A 15,777-nucleotide genomic window follows, 5' to 3' on the forward strand; every position below is an offset into this window, starting at 1 on the left:
AAATGGGCGATGTACCCGAATGAACCCGGCTCCGATTTCGCATAATTCTAAACGAGATTCTGTCAAATGCTATTTATATTTATTACCCAAATTACCCTCACATTATTGTCGCCAATTAACCATGAATCAGTATGTAGAACCGATAATACAACCGAAAGCACAATTGTACAAGCTATACGTTGAATATTCGTTAATGGGAATGGTTTCATAAAATGTTTATCTAGGCTAAAAGCGTTGTCACCTAAGAAGACATGGCTCCGATAGATTTGAATTTGGCAATGTAGATTCTATTGGTAGATTTAAACTCCCGCTCATAAGCTTCTCGTAAAAAGCTGTGCTTTTGAAAATTGTTCCGTCAGCAACAGAGCCATTTGTTCCTGTGTGCACGTAATTAGCGTTCACAACAGCAAACAAAACAACACTAAAATATCATTTGTAGTTGTAATACAAAGATCCACTCCCTGAAGGTTTTTCAATGGCAATGTGCTTTCCGTCACACGCTCCCAAGCAATGGTTAAAATTCCACTTTTTTTTTCAAACAGTTGTGCAGTTTGTAGCCACTCTGATTCTGATCCTGGCATCTGAAATCTCGCCCATCACCTTCTCCACAGTACTCAACACACTCATCCCCATCTCAACCGATTTTTCATTGCACCCCATCATCATACAACAGAATGCAGTCATTTCAAAAAACCCCATCCTGATATAATCGAGACAATACTCCCGAAGCACCCCCTTCCCCATACAACCAACTACAATCAGCTCAACCACACCCATCCTCATACCAAATGCAAATAAACCAGTCAGCTCCGCCCTCAGATCTATCATATTAATTAGATCACCAAACCCAATTATCTACACATGTTCAGGTACAATCTACTGAAACTGAGGTACTACAAGATTTGAACTTTGAATTCTCTAGTGAAAATTTTCCCAGTACTTCCTTGTCAACTAAGTATAATAAGATTAATAAGTCAGAAGGCATAAAAATTGAAATTAAAGAGTTCTTGATTTTAAAGCCTAAAAAAAATATTTATAATTATTATGTTGTTTTTATTGTGTTTATAATTATTATTATGCATGTTTTAATAAAAATAAATAAATATTATTATGTTGTGTCATGCATGTTAATAAAAATACATAATGCAAACCTGAATATAATATTTTAAGCATTTGTATATCGCCCGACAAGTTTCTGGTATAATTTTTGAAAGAAGTGGTGCAGATATTAGTGAACTGAACTTTAAATCTTCGTATGTATTTCCTGTTCCTAAGAATCTCAAAGTTACAGATAATCGTTCTCTTGGAGTTACAGCATATCTGAGCCAACTGTCTTGTTTTTTAATGTACGGTGTAACTAATCTCAGTAATTCTTCAAATTGTTCAGATCCCAATCTCAGAAAATTTCTTACATCTTCCGGCTCTACATAAACAAAGTAATATTTAATATTTTATGAAACTATGAGCCGACCGGAACCGACTAGAAAGAATCCTAAGGGTAATGTATTAAAATATGTGTAATGTATGAATTAAATGTCTTTTTTACTGTGCTAAATATGCATGAGTATAACAATAAGATGAAATATGACAAGATTGAAGCCTTTTTTTTATTGTAATATTACGTAGAAATTAGGCCCCTATTAATAAACCGATCTCAGTATTGAGTATCTACAAATACAAATTATAATAAGATAAGTATGTACTTTGAGCTGCTACGCTATACTATAAACAAAGCTTGAGCCTTCACTTGGGGTTGCGTTATCTGCTGAACGTTTAGCGTTGATTAATAAACAACACTCGGCTCATATGAGCGCACTTAATGTGACGTACTTAACCGCTAGCACGATCGCAATATTCTTGATTATATTATTGTAATAATGATTTATATATATGCCGGATAATTATTTAGTATCTTTTCCATCAATAAAAATATTTCTAAAATTGTAGAACATTCTAATAACTAAGTTATTTTTTTGCCTCGCTTTGTTACATTTTCTTAACACAAGATGGCTACTGTACCTTGCGCACGCGCTTGTTGTACATATTTTGTAAATCATTTTTGTGTTATAAAATATTTGCGTTCTAAAATCTGCCGTTTGCGCAAAGAAGGAAAGACATTTAAAAGCCGATTAGCTAATGCTGAGAAAATGTCTAAAATCATTGCATTTCAACTCCTTACAAAAAATATAAAGAGACCAGCACAATTATTCCTGAGCATGCAACAACAATCGCAGAAAAAACTCAAGGGGAAAAGGTTCACGACTGAAGAGAAAATTTTATCCCTGTCCCTTTTTAAAAAGAGCCCAAAATGTTATAGAATATAGTCTTAAGTAGCTATCACGGTGTTTTCACTTAGAACTACATGGACGCCTAGGTATTTGTAGCCATAGTACCGCCACAGTCCAATAGATGTCGTTAGTGAGGTTAATAAAACCAAAAAAATACGAGTAAATTATTTTTTTCGACCAAATATTTTTTTGTTTTTACTTTTATTAACCCTATTCTTGGTACTGTGTACAATTTGATACATTCAACTTTTAAAAAATCCCGAGAATTTATCAAACTTTTTTTTACTTTTATTATTTAATATGGTACAAAATATATTTATGCTCAAAAAATAAAAACTTTTTAAGTGCTTGCAACACTAAAATCGGCAGTAGAGCGCAAGATGGCGGACCGATCGAATGCGTCTACGCATCGCAAAGTAAGATTATAGATTATTTATTATATTTTGTTAAAATTGTTTTCAAAACTAATCTAATTTAAAAAGCTTGTTATATATTCTAACTACTAACGTTATTTTCCAATACCTAAATAAATTGTTAGTGCATGTAATCTTCATTGTTTTTCAAGTGTAGCAAATATGATACATTGCTAGATAGCGAACATTCTACATATTTTTAGCTGTGTATCAAATATGTGACATTGCCAGATTTGTAGAGATGTACTATTTCGTTATGTTTTCCAAATCGATTATAGCAAATTATTTTTTTACAGGTAATTTCTCACTTAAACACGCAACAACAAAGAAGAGCTCGGCAACTCGTAGCTCTTGTTCCAAAACCGGGAGCAAAATCAGATTTGGACGAAAGTGATACTTCTGAGGACGAAGTTCAATATTTCTCCCACCTTCCTTACTCTGATAGCAGTTCGCCACCTCCATCATTGCCATCTTCATTAGAAAACCTAAATCTTCTCTCAGATGACGATATTGAGGTCACTGAAATATTCGCTTCAAAGTCTTTAGTACAAGCATACAGTCAACATTCAATTCAGTCACCATTGATTAATCCTTGTTCGCCATCAATTTTATCGCCTTATCCATTAGCAACTGAGACCAGATCTTCGTGTCCGATACCATCACCTTCATCGCCATCTGTACTAGCTGCACCCTCACAATTAACTTCACCGCGAGTTAGTAACTTGAAGCGGCATCATCAGTCACCACCAACGTCGCCATTATTTGCAAATTTTCCTTCAACGTCTACTTGTTCAAAGAGACCTAAACTTGTCACAGTAAAACGCAAAGCAATACCACCTAAAAGGTTAACACCTAAATGGGGTCGGTTCAAATTTACTGGTTGTGCAGAAGTAGATGAAATCGTGTTTGAGCCAAGTGAAGAGAAAAGCCCAATTGAATATTTCGGCATGTTCTTTTCTGATAACATAATTTCTCTCATAGTGCAACAAACAAATTTATATAGCACACAATTAAAGGGTCATTCAATAAATGTTACAGAAAATGATATCAAAGATTTTCTGGCAATTCTTGTATATATGGGTATTCATAAATTACCAGCTTACACAGATTATTGGGCTAAACATACGCGAAGCAACAAAGTAGCTGATATAATGACCCTGAAGAAGTTCCAATTACTGAGGCGTCACTTGCATTTTAATGACAATTTGAAAGACGATGGTGATAGGTATTATAAACTTAGGCCAGTCCTTCAGATAATACGTGAAAATTGTTTAAAAGTTAAAGAAGAGTCCCATTTCAGCATAGACGAAATGATAGTTCCACATAAAGGGACAAGAGCAGGCAGCCGTAAACAATATATAAAAAATAAACCGAAAAAATGGGGCTATAAAGTATTTGTTCGTGCTGGTGGCTCCGGAATTGTTTATGACTTCTTGATATATGGAGGCGAAGATACGTTTAGATTTCACTCATTTACGGATGAAGAAATGAGTATGGGTCTTGGATCGAAAGTAGTTTTAGCGTTGGCAAAGTCTATTGGAGAACCTGCTTGCTTGCTTGTGTTTCGATAACTTTTTTACATCTATTGAACTGTTGCAATATTTGCGAAATGAATACGGAATTTTTGCGATGGGCACAATCCGAGCAAATAGGCTCTAAGGGGCGGAGAAAAAACTACCCACAGATAAAAATCTAAAAAAGAAAGGTAGAGGGTCTCACGCACAGGTTGTATGTAATAAAAATAAGATTGCTGTCGTCGAATGGTTTGATAATAAATGTGTTACTGCTGCAAGTACCTTTGTGGATGCATATCCTATCCAGACTGTAGTTCGTTTTAAGAAAGAACAAGGTAGAAAGATGCCAGTGACTTGCCCCAATGTAATAAAAGAATATAACACTTACATGGGCGGTGTCGATCTCTCTGACATGCTGATTGCTCTATATCGTACACCATTCCGGGGCCATCGTTGGCAGTTACCAATATTTTCACAAATGCTTGATATATGTATAAATAATGCCTGGCTTCTATATCGGCGTGATGGAAAAGCCAGGATGGATGCCAAGAAACTAAAACCCTTAAAAACCTTTAGAATTGAAATTTTTGAAAGCCTGCGGAGGTTTGAAAGAACTGATAATATGATCAATATGAGGCCTGTTACAAAATTTATGACTATTCAGAAGCCAGTAGCTGAAAGACCACCAGATGCTGTACGGTATGATAAAGTTGCTCATTATCCAACTTTAGTAAACAGTAGAGGAAGGTGTATGAATTGCACAAAAGGGTTGACTAAATTTTTTTGTCAAAAATGCAAATTAAGATTATGCTTATTGCCGGAACGAAATTGTTTTATAGAATTTCATACCAAAAAGTAACAGTTTATAAATATTTATCATTATTCAGTTATAAATATTTATATACCTACGTAGTACATTTATATTGTTATAATTTGATAAAGAACCAATTTGTGAGACTGATTTTTTACTTTATTGTATTGATTGATCTCAATTTACTAATCATTAAGATTTAAGATTAATAACATAAGTACTAAGGCTGTTAATTATTCTAATTTTATGTCTGTAGAAGAACATAATAATTTTATATTTTATTTTTTGTTATTTTACGAAGAATATTGACATTTTAAGTTTTGTTTTGTTATAAGTATTTTATTAAAAAAACTGATTTGTTTGGCACTGAAAAGTTGGCATTGTAGCAAATTAGATACATAGATTTTATAGTGTATTGTGTTGATTGTTAAGGGCTTGGCAATGTATCTAATATGTTACACTCAATAAATGACAATTTACTAACATTAAATAATTTTTTATTATTTTTTACCCCTTCTATAGCCACATACAAACATATTAAATATGTTTTTTTTTCAATTAAAAAAAAAATTTCTTGTCAAGTATAGGGAAATAAAAAAATAAAAAAGTGTTTTATTTTTTTTTTATCTGGATATTATTTGGTTTTTGACACTAGCCACTAGCCACATTGTGACCAATGACTAAGGAATCCTATGGACAGGGCATATTGTTCTATACAAACAACTGATTATACAAAATATATCATGCATTTCGATACCGAAATAATAAAACTAATACTGTCTCTTTCTAACTAATGAATATTCTGATAAGTGAAAAAATATGACTATACGTCAGTCAGTGCTAATTCTATACCGCTTGACATTTGAAGTTAGCTCAAATACCTACTGTGGCCGGGCGCCATGTTATGTTCTCGTTATTATGATGTACATGCTCTGTCATTGCTCCGTAGTAAACATTGAAAAATATTGAATATTTTTGTGATTGTGACAAATATTTGTGTGATGTGTCTAAAACATATAGAGTGGTCAAGGACAAATAGTGGCATAATGCCAAAGCGCAGTATTGTGGGATGTGGCTCCGGAAAGAATGAAAACCAGAAAAGTTTGTCTTTGCACCGGTATGTATACGTTTTGACTGAAATATTAGTTATTACTTTGCTGATTTAGTTATTTTCATGTATATTGAATTGAGATGTATTCACAGACTATGTTCAGTGCAAAATTGTTACCAAATATAGCTTTATTTTGTATATTTTCGTTCTAGTAAAATAATGAATTTGGGTGCTAGTGATGGCTTATAATATCGACATCAGCAAAATGTTCGATGAAGACGTGCGTCTCCCAAGGCTGTGTCATTAATCTTAAGAATAGTTGCTTTGGTGAATACACTTCCAAAATAACAAATTAATTTTGCCAAGAGCAGCAGAAGGAAAAATAAAACACTTGTCATTGTCATTTATATTCTTACGTTTTTCCTATTTTGAAGAGGGCCTGTGAACAAACTGAGATGGTTTTATATGATTTTTTGAGTACAAACTTTGGTTTAACTTTTGGTGATATTTGGTTGTTGAAATGTTATTGACTGAGTGAAAGTGTAATTTACTTTAAATACATTTGGTGTTTTAATTTATTTTTCTATTCTTTATAAATTTATATTTATAAAGCATTTGAATGCCATAAAATAAAACCAAAAATATAAATTCAAATTCCGCTATTGTAACCCCGAATGTTAATGTTAATTTCAAACCATCAGCATTGCCCTTTTAATTAAAATGTATTGCATGTAAGTTAAAATGTAAAGTGAACAATGCTAGTTAATGTAAACTGTGACATTTCATTTCCAGGTACCGGTTGAGCCTCAAATCCCGAACTCAAAAATGAACAGAGTGAATCCGAGTGCATCACAGGCTGCACAAAATAGTTTAGTTCTATAATTTTCTCTGTTATTAAGTAAGTTTTTTTTTCTATTACTGTATATTGTGTTGTTCATCGTAATAAAAAACTATCATATACCTATATTAGTATTTATTTTGTACCATTATAATATTACATTCCTCAAAACTGAAATTAGTTCAGCTAAAAGGTAACAAGCAGCACATTCAATGACTGGGTGGTACGAAGTTCACCGGGACCGCTAGTAATGTAATAAAACAATCGAATACTAAATTATTCTGTTTTTCCGGAGCATCCCGCATGCGCCATCCCGCATGGCTGTAATACCATAGCAGCAAAATGCATACAACAGATTTTATATTTTTCTCCATCGCCAAAAGAAGTATAACTTAAAAAAAATATATATAAATATTATTTTTATATCGATAAACATAATAATGTTTATCGATATATTCTCGGCACTAAACACCGCCATGTTTAGTTACATTCAATATGGCGCCGGCCACACTTTTCTTGTAAGTATGTCACTTCCATGTGATTCCTTATTCATTGATTGTGACAGACGTTTCGGTATATGCAGCATTGACGTATCAAGTACTACTAATGTAATTTAGTAATTCGAATGATAATAATTATATACCAAAACAATGAGATACAATTTTATTTTAATATTGTTTATAATTTTATGTAATTTAACTTTTTTTTTTAAATACTACCTCGTTTCGCTTCAGCAAAACAAATTGAAAACTAAATCGTTTACATAATGAACGGAACGTACACGTTGACATTGACATAAAGATGACATTTAAGCGCTATCCTCACATTTCCGGGAACTCGTCCCTGCCGTGTTCCGTCAGAGACGGGCAAAAAATCGGTTACGTACAAATTGTATGAACTGCTCCGTGTCAGGCGTCAGCACATGTTACTACAACATGTTCACAACATGTTACTATGTATGTTAAAAATATATGAAGGGTGCCATGGCATGTCATGACAAAAGTTAGCCCAACTCATAAAGATTCTAAAACTTTACAATACTATGATAACATTTTCAAAAATTCTAAGAACTTTTTTAACAAGAACTAAAAATGATTATTTATTCCAGTTTTTAAAAACTTTACTGAGTTTTTTAGTTTTAAATTTAAAATTAATAATTAATTTCAGAATGTCAATCAGTATGATGTTGTAGCTGCACAGCCAGAGTTAACAACACCTATGTCGCAAATAGAAAATGTTGTGATGGAACCTAGTACCAGTACAGAGTCATCAAAACAACACACTTTTAGAGATGTCATAAGAACAACTGAATCCATTAGCCCTATGCAGGTAAAGACTTTTATTTTAATATTTATTAACAGTCTGAATAGAGCACTAACTATAGGGTCTGAAATTTAAATAGCAGACTTGCAGAGAAAGTTCTCTAAATATTCATGTTACTTAATAATTTTTTTTAAATGTTCCTTTTTAAAATTGTGCTAAACTGAATTTAAGGATATTTGGTAAATTATCTTCTAGTTAACACAAGAATAGCTCTTTGCCCTCTATACTGTTATTACAGCAACCCTTCTATTATCATCATCATTATCATATGTTTACCATACATAATAATATGTATTATAATGCGCTTGTCGTCATTCAAATTTTGCCCTGGATAAGGTCGCATTAAATATGTTTTGAGAGGAAATGCTTCATCTCCCACAATCACGTGTGGTGTTTCTATTGATGTTCCTGGCAACGGAGAATTTCCAGGTATACCTAAAGTTCCTTGCTGTAGTCTTTTTCCTAGGTTGGAATTTGCAAAAATGCCACCATCACTGTTTTTGCCATAAGACCCCACATCAACGGCAATAAAATTATAGTTCGCGTCCACAAGGGCCATCAAAACAATTGAAAATGTTTTCTTGTAATTAAAATATAGAGATCCACTTTTCGAGGGAGCCTGAATTGTTATGTGCTTACCATCCAGTGCTCCAACACAGTTAGGGAAATTCCACAACAATTTAAAGTCATTGGAAATAGTTTTCCATTTATCTTCTGTAGGCAAAGGTAGCATTTCACTCATCAGAGTTTCCTTTATTATCTTGCATGTTTCCATAACTATGGAATATGCTGTGCTGTGGCCCAAGCGGTAACTAAATGAAATTGTCTTCAGAGAATCCCCTGTTGTTAGATACCTGAAACAAATAAATCTATATATCGCCGTCCCCGGAGAATAAAATGATAATCGCCATTACCATAGTTTTATTGTTATTCGATATTTGAAGCCTACGTAGCCTAATACATCTATACAATTTTTTTTCTAATTTTTCTCCTGTAATCCACAAAGTTATAAGATATTATATTATCGGTTTTTTATTTCTCCTGAAAAGTTGTGTTTTTGCTGTTATCATTTTATTCTCCGGGGACGGCGATATAATATTATTTTCACTGCAGGTTCAACATGCAAAACACGGTGGAATAACATAAACTAAAAGTGGACAAAAGAAGACCAATGTTAAATTATACAAATACTATGAACAATTACATTTTTTGAAAATCAAGAAAAAGCCGAACGCGTCGAGCATCTAGTTGAAGCTTTTTTAAATGGTATTGTACCCACACTGAAGAATTTGAATCAATATTACTTAAAAGAGATTGCTCTGCGCCCATACATTGTTCGCCCTGGAACCAAGAACATCCGAAAATTATATTTTATGTTGTCGATCATTAGTAAACTCCTAAATGATCTTATTTTTATAGCGGACTAGCTGCAGAATAGATATATTCCAAAAAAAGAATCAGATTTTGAGGTTATAATGGAACCATAACAACGAATATTAGATATTAGTTTTTCATAGCTTAGTGATTTTTAAGAAACTGAAAAGCAATATATCATAATATATTTAGCTATTTTAAGCACCTCCCTAGATAATTGGGTAGGTACCTATGCAGTTTTTTTTCTAAAGCCTAAGTGTATAATGTAAGACGTTTAAATGCATAGAATCTATTAACAGGTACCTGTATTCTAAGAATTCGTTTAGGAATGAGAAAAAATAGTAAATAGAAGCGGCGCATGCTTGAACAGCGCAAACGTGTGACTTGTTAACCAGCCTTACCAATTTTGTACCTAGTAAGTTGTTGTTAAACCTAGTCCTTCATTAACTTATTATGTTGGATTATGAAATAAAACACATACTTATTTTAATTTCATGTTTATTGTTCATCATCTAAATTGGCAATTAAAATATTGTCTAAAAACTGTGCAGGGGGTTCAATATTATTTTGATGTCTCGCATAGCTCAGATACCAAATAATTGTCATAACATGGGCGCAGCAGTCGATGGTTCTGCGCCCAACGATGCAATTACAGCAATATTGCACGATTGCTTGTCGACCTATTTGTGACGCATCTACTACAATATAAACAAAATATGTTTTATTACTGATATGACGGCTGTGAATTTTGCCTCGTAATAACCATATGGTTTCAGAATTAACCACTTCTAATTCATTAATCAAATCCTGATCGACCTCCCTGCACACCTCAATAATATAGGAACCATCGCGCCGCACATGCTCACCGTAGTATGAACGGGCTTGTTTAATTTGATACACACCTAATGGGATTAAAATCATGTCATTTAAATCCATTTGGGGAAAATCTAGAATAGTTTCATTATTGACAGTAATACTTTCAAACTGGGCCCGTCTTCTATTTAAATTGTTTCGTTCTACAAAATCAGCCAATGAATTATTGGTAAACATTCTTTCCTGTATTATGGAGATTATTACCCTAGCATCCTCTCTGTCTTCTAGAACCGGGTGAAACTTGTTTATTAATGCTGCTGCCACCTTAAAATCTTGCATCAAATGATTAGATGCTCTATTAAAATATTCCTGGCGCAGCAGCTTAAAATCAGTCAGCTTAAAATCATTAAAGTTTGAGAGTGCCAGGTTATCGTTTGAGCGGTACACAGTTCCGGTAATCACAGCCAAGTAAGTCGTTTTTTAAAGCAATCAGAGTCCGTTAAAATAGCCAAGTCGTAGGTAATATGCAATATAGTCCCAAAAGTCACCAAAACACACCGATACAAATAATTACAAACAGCAAGCGACGCTATTATAATCATCAGTAGACTGACAGCACTGACAGTGACAAGTGACTAGGGATGACGATCAAAGATCGATTAATCGAAGAATCGATTTTTCAGGTCCAATAGATCGTTTAAAAAAAAAAACTGATTTTACTGTTAAGAGATCATTTATTAATTATCTTTCTTGTTTTTCATAAAATGGATAATATTTACATTATAAATGTAAACTTGAAAAATAAAATAGATTTTTATAAATCGATCTTTTAGACCACGATTTTTTGTAAGTCGATACATTGGCTTACGATTTGAATCGATTTAAAATCGATTTAAATTATACTTTATGGAAATTAAAAATTCAGTCGGACGATTATAATCAATCGTCCATCCCTATTCTTTATCGACACGACATGACGTTTGGTGAAGATGGCGGCCATTAATGTTATTAATCGCGTAAAATACTTTTTATTGTTCATTTTGGCATACAGCTAGTCCGTGTTACAAATGTATTTGCAACTAATATAATAAAATAGACAGTTAATTATCGTGTATTCCAATCCATTTTGTTGCATAGGGCCATTCCGGACATTGTCCTTTGGCAAAGACTGAAATATTTACAACTGTGCAAAAATATGAGATGAAGATGATGACAGAGCAAAATTTACCATTATATCCAAGAGATATTGCAACTGAACCAACAAATATAAATCTCACATCGCAATGTATTCTTGACTCTACTGGATTGGCTAATATAGTAGTATCATATCCAAGAGTTATTGCAACTGAACCAACAAATATAAATCTCACATCGCAATCTATTCTTGACTCTTCTGGATTGGCTAATATAGTAGATCCCACACAACATAGTGATGTGCAGCAATTTGTTATGAACTCTACATTTAACGAATGATAATGCTCTAGAACTTAACAAAGTGTTAAAAGTATAATGTGTTTATGTGCCACATACGAAGTAATAAAAACTGATTTAAATACATATTTTCAGAATTTTAATTAAAAGGTTATCCTTAAACATACCAGTGGATACATCTGCACTGCAAAAAATGTGCTCACTGTTATCGACTGTTTCTACCTCCAAAAAGGTAAAAATAAAGTTAATAACATCCGGTTTACCTACCTTAGAAAAATTGCGAGCCGCTCTCTAGGGGATATAGCCTTCCTCCATCGAGTATCTTTCCTTACTAATTTATTTCCCAGCTCCTGAAGGAGAATATTAAAACAGCTTTCCGACATTTTAAAATATTCAAAATACTTTATTTCGTCTTTAATTAATTCTTTGTATAATGTCACGAATTCTCCTTCAGATTCTCTTAACTTCCATGCTTCATTTACCCTTTTTCTTTTTTTTCCTCGATTTTCTTCTTCTTCTTCGTCTAAAGCAATGGCTATCATAGCTAATTCTGTTTGAAGAGTGCATCAAAATAATCGCTAGTCTGAAGGGAACGTCGTGCACGAAGACCCGCAGAGAACTGTACTGTGCCTGATATGTGTGAATTGAAGCACTGACGCACCACTGTTGCACGACTACGGAACTGTAACGGTACTGTGCCGGAACTGTGGGTTCACTGATATGTGTGAATCGACCTTAAGGCACTCTTATTTATGCTCAGTGGGTTGAGAAAAAAGTGGAAGCAACCCATCGCATTTTATTTTTCAAATATTTTAAGGGCAGACAGGATGACAGTCATTATTAAAGAGGTAAATAAAATATTTGTACTTACTCTGTGAAATTTACACTGCTTAAAAATATCTTTGTATCTCACTATTTTTTAATTATTTCAGATTCTTACACAATGCATTGCAGCAAATATGAATGTAGTTTGCACCGTCTGCGATTTATCTACCATTAATGTAAAAGTTCTGAAGACCTTAGGCGCAACATCAACTTCTCCATTTTTTAATTTATGTGGACAAGAAATTGTAACCATATTTGATCCGCCACATCTTTTAAAGTGCACAAGAAATCTGCTTATGAAGCATGATATTGAAATAACTACAGATGTTCAATGCAACGAAAAGCCTATAAAAGGTACACATATAACTATAGTTTTGTTTTGTTAGATATACAGTTCTACATAATAGAAGGAAGTACTCTACCACCTTGCGCAACTTGCAATTATACATAAAGTTGTTCCACAAAACTGTTACGTCTTAATAAATAGACCTTACTTATTATAATTAATAGCAGTACAGTATATCTAAATTAAACTTACTTTTTAGCACTTTATAACCTGGACTTACATTGAAGCATTTTATAACCTGGACAAGAATAATCCGAATTTCGTATATGCTCCTCAGCTAACAGATCATCATTTGCATCCTAATTGCCAGCAACAAATGCGGGTGAAGCTAGCAGCACAAGTTTTTAGCCACTCGGTTACAAGTGGCATGTTAATGAAAATTGCTCAAAGTGAGTATCTTATAATAACTTCAACATTCAACGTCAACTTTGGTTGCCTACTATCAATATTAATAGATAAGCTTTTTTGCTCACCATAATTACAAAGGCACACAAGAAAAACTAAAATACGCATCTGATTTGCTGATAAAAAAATAAGAGAAATGAGGATATTGTCATCATTCTCACACAAAATGTATATTTATTATGGCCATTCCCCAATATGAGCCCCTATATGTTTGCTGCAAGGTGGACGCTTGAAACACCAGAAGCATTTCTTGAGTATTGCTTGCCCTGTAAAAATTCTGTTGTGTTTCAACCAATGGGATAAAAGGATTTTTGTTTCGAGCCTAGTATCTGTTACTCGCACTTTCTGTAAAAATGTGCGTTATTGCTGTGGTCTTCTGTAATTTGGCCGAAAACAAATGTTATATTATTTTTATATTTCAGATGAACTTCCAGCTGAAGCCAATGCGACAGCCACTTTTGTGCAAAAATTTGACGAGCTGTTTGATGCTTTCAACGCAGACAGCCCGGACTTGAGGAGAGGAAAAAAATACTCCACTAATTTAACGAAGCGGACAATGAAAATGAAAATGTTTATTGCAAATATGCAATATATAGGGAGTAAATCGAACCCTCCATCCCAAGAAGGGTGGATTCATTCGATAAATGCAATAGAGAGATTGTGGAATAATTTGCAGGCTATAGGCATTAAGAGTCTTTCCACACGTCGCCTAAATCAAGATCCCTTAGAAATCTGTTTCGGCTGCATCAGATATAGCTGTGGATCCAATAATAATCCAACGATTAGTCAATTTATAGCAGGAATCAAAACTGCTATAATATCCAATTTAAAACATGCTGGCCAAAAAAGGAACTGTGAAGACGACTCTGCAATAATTGCGAATAATTTAACAACTTTTTTAACGGCAACCATCCCTTCTTCGTGTGAACCAAGCTCGTCTTCCTTTAAATTTGACGACAATGAAGAGATTGCAAATTTATTATTTGATGCAGTTGAGGCAGTTGAGCAAGGGACATCTGAAAGTCAGGCTTGTGGATATGTGTGGTATATATGTGTGGTTTCATATTTAAAAGAATAAAACACAATGAGTGCCTAGATTGCCGAAAGGCATTTTTGTCCCAAAATATAGATGACTCAAGTCATGATTCATTAAATTATGTTTATAAAGATATGGTGACGTGTGTAGAAACGATGGCAAATATAATTAATGATTTCATGAAAACAAATGCATATAAGCAACAACTTAAAATTAATATCCTTAAAGCTCTAGAATGTGTAAATTTTCTTTTCTTAAATAAATGTATAGATCATTTAGAATTAAATGAAAATCATTTAAAAATTACCACATTTTTTACTCTAATTGAAAGATATTGTGTTTTAGTAAATAGAGCTATGGATGACGAAGAGAAAAAGAAAAGTTTTGAACGCAAAATGAAAATATTAAAGAATAAATAAACTATTAATATTATTGTTTTAATGACTTCCCTAATAACAATGTGAATATTAATATAGGCAATAATAAGGAACATTATATATTTAATTTAATCAATTTATAAGAATGGTTCACGATCATATTATACTAGAGTCAAAGGCAATCATGTAGCCGTGACAATGTTTCCAAAATAATTTATGTGTCGACTTTATGAACTTAAGGTCGTGTACAAATATTTTTGAAACTGCACGGTTACACGGCACTACATGATTGCCTTTTACTGTAGTATAATATGATCGTGAACCATTCTTATAAATTGATGTAAAAAACTAGCTGGCCATAACGTTTGAAAGTTCCCGCGCGTTTTCGTTTTATTGCTATTCCGCAATAGCGCTAGCGTCGCGTAGGTGTATTGGCTGTGGTTGCTTTTTTTTACTATAGAGATGCATTTCTTCTCTCGTTAGAGTCTAGAGAGTAGTAACTACATATATTCTTTGGGCGTCAGTGTCCCGGAGCACGCTCGGTCGTACGGTCGCTCTGACAGTGCTATCAGATTTTTGTTAAAGTTAATGATTAATTATCTGCAAGTGCAACATGAATACAGAAAGGTTGATAGAACTTGTACGGCAGAATGCTACACTTTACGATCTTCGTAATCCACATTATTTGAATTCTAAGAAGAAAAATATCATATGGGATAATATAGGAAAAGAATTAAAGTGTGAAGGTAGGTTTTAAACATTTTATTATATGTTTTGTATTCTGTAGACATTAATGTAGGTTCTTATTGTTTATTTAATCTTTATTGCTGATACTAGCTTCCGCCCGCGACTCCGTCCGCGCGGAAAAATTAAGAAAAATTACGATTTTTTTTTCTACGTATTCTTCCGGGATAAAAAGTATCCTATTTTAT

The 15,777-nt window shown here is 33.3% G+C and overlaps 2 protein-coding genes across 2 annotated transcripts; one reads left to right on the top strand and one right to left on the bottom strand.

Moving 5' to 3' along the window:
• Positions 1 to 2,586: 2,586 nt before the first annotated feature.
• LOC123701288 (piggyBac transposable element-derived protein 3-like) lies at positions 2,587 to 5,429 on the top strand. Its single transcript, XM_045648710.1, has 2 exons — positions 2,587 to 2,704; positions 2,998 to 5,429. The coding sequence occupies exons 1-2, from the start codon at positions 2,669 to 2,671 to the stop codon at positions 4,270 to 4,272; spliced, it is 1,311 nt and encodes a 436-aa protein (XP_045504666.1). The 5' UTR covers positions 2,587 to 2,668; the 3' UTR covers positions 4,273 to 5,429.
• Positions 5,430 to 8,465: 3,036 nt separating this feature from the next.
• On the bottom strand, positions 8,466 to 12,353 carry LOC123701381 (protein ALP1-like). Its single transcript, XM_045648826.1, has 2 exons — positions 12,124 to 12,353; positions 8,466 to 9,092 (listed from the first exon to the last, which is right to left on the bottom strand). The coding sequence occupies exons 1-2, from the start codon at positions 12,237 to 12,239 to the stop codon at positions 8,471 to 8,473; spliced, it is 738 nt and encodes a 245-aa protein (XP_045504782.1). The 5' UTR covers positions 12,240 to 12,353; the 3' UTR covers positions 8,466 to 8,470.
• Between the last annotated feature and the right edge of the window lie 3,424 nt (positions 12,354 to 15,777).

The sequence above is a fragment of the Colias croceus genome, chromosome 21 (genome assembly GCF_905220415.1).
Source record: "Colias croceus chromosome 21, ilColCroc2.1".
Classification (NCBI taxonomy): Eukaryota; Metazoa; Arthropoda; class Insecta; order Lepidoptera; family Pieridae; genus Colias; species Colias croceus.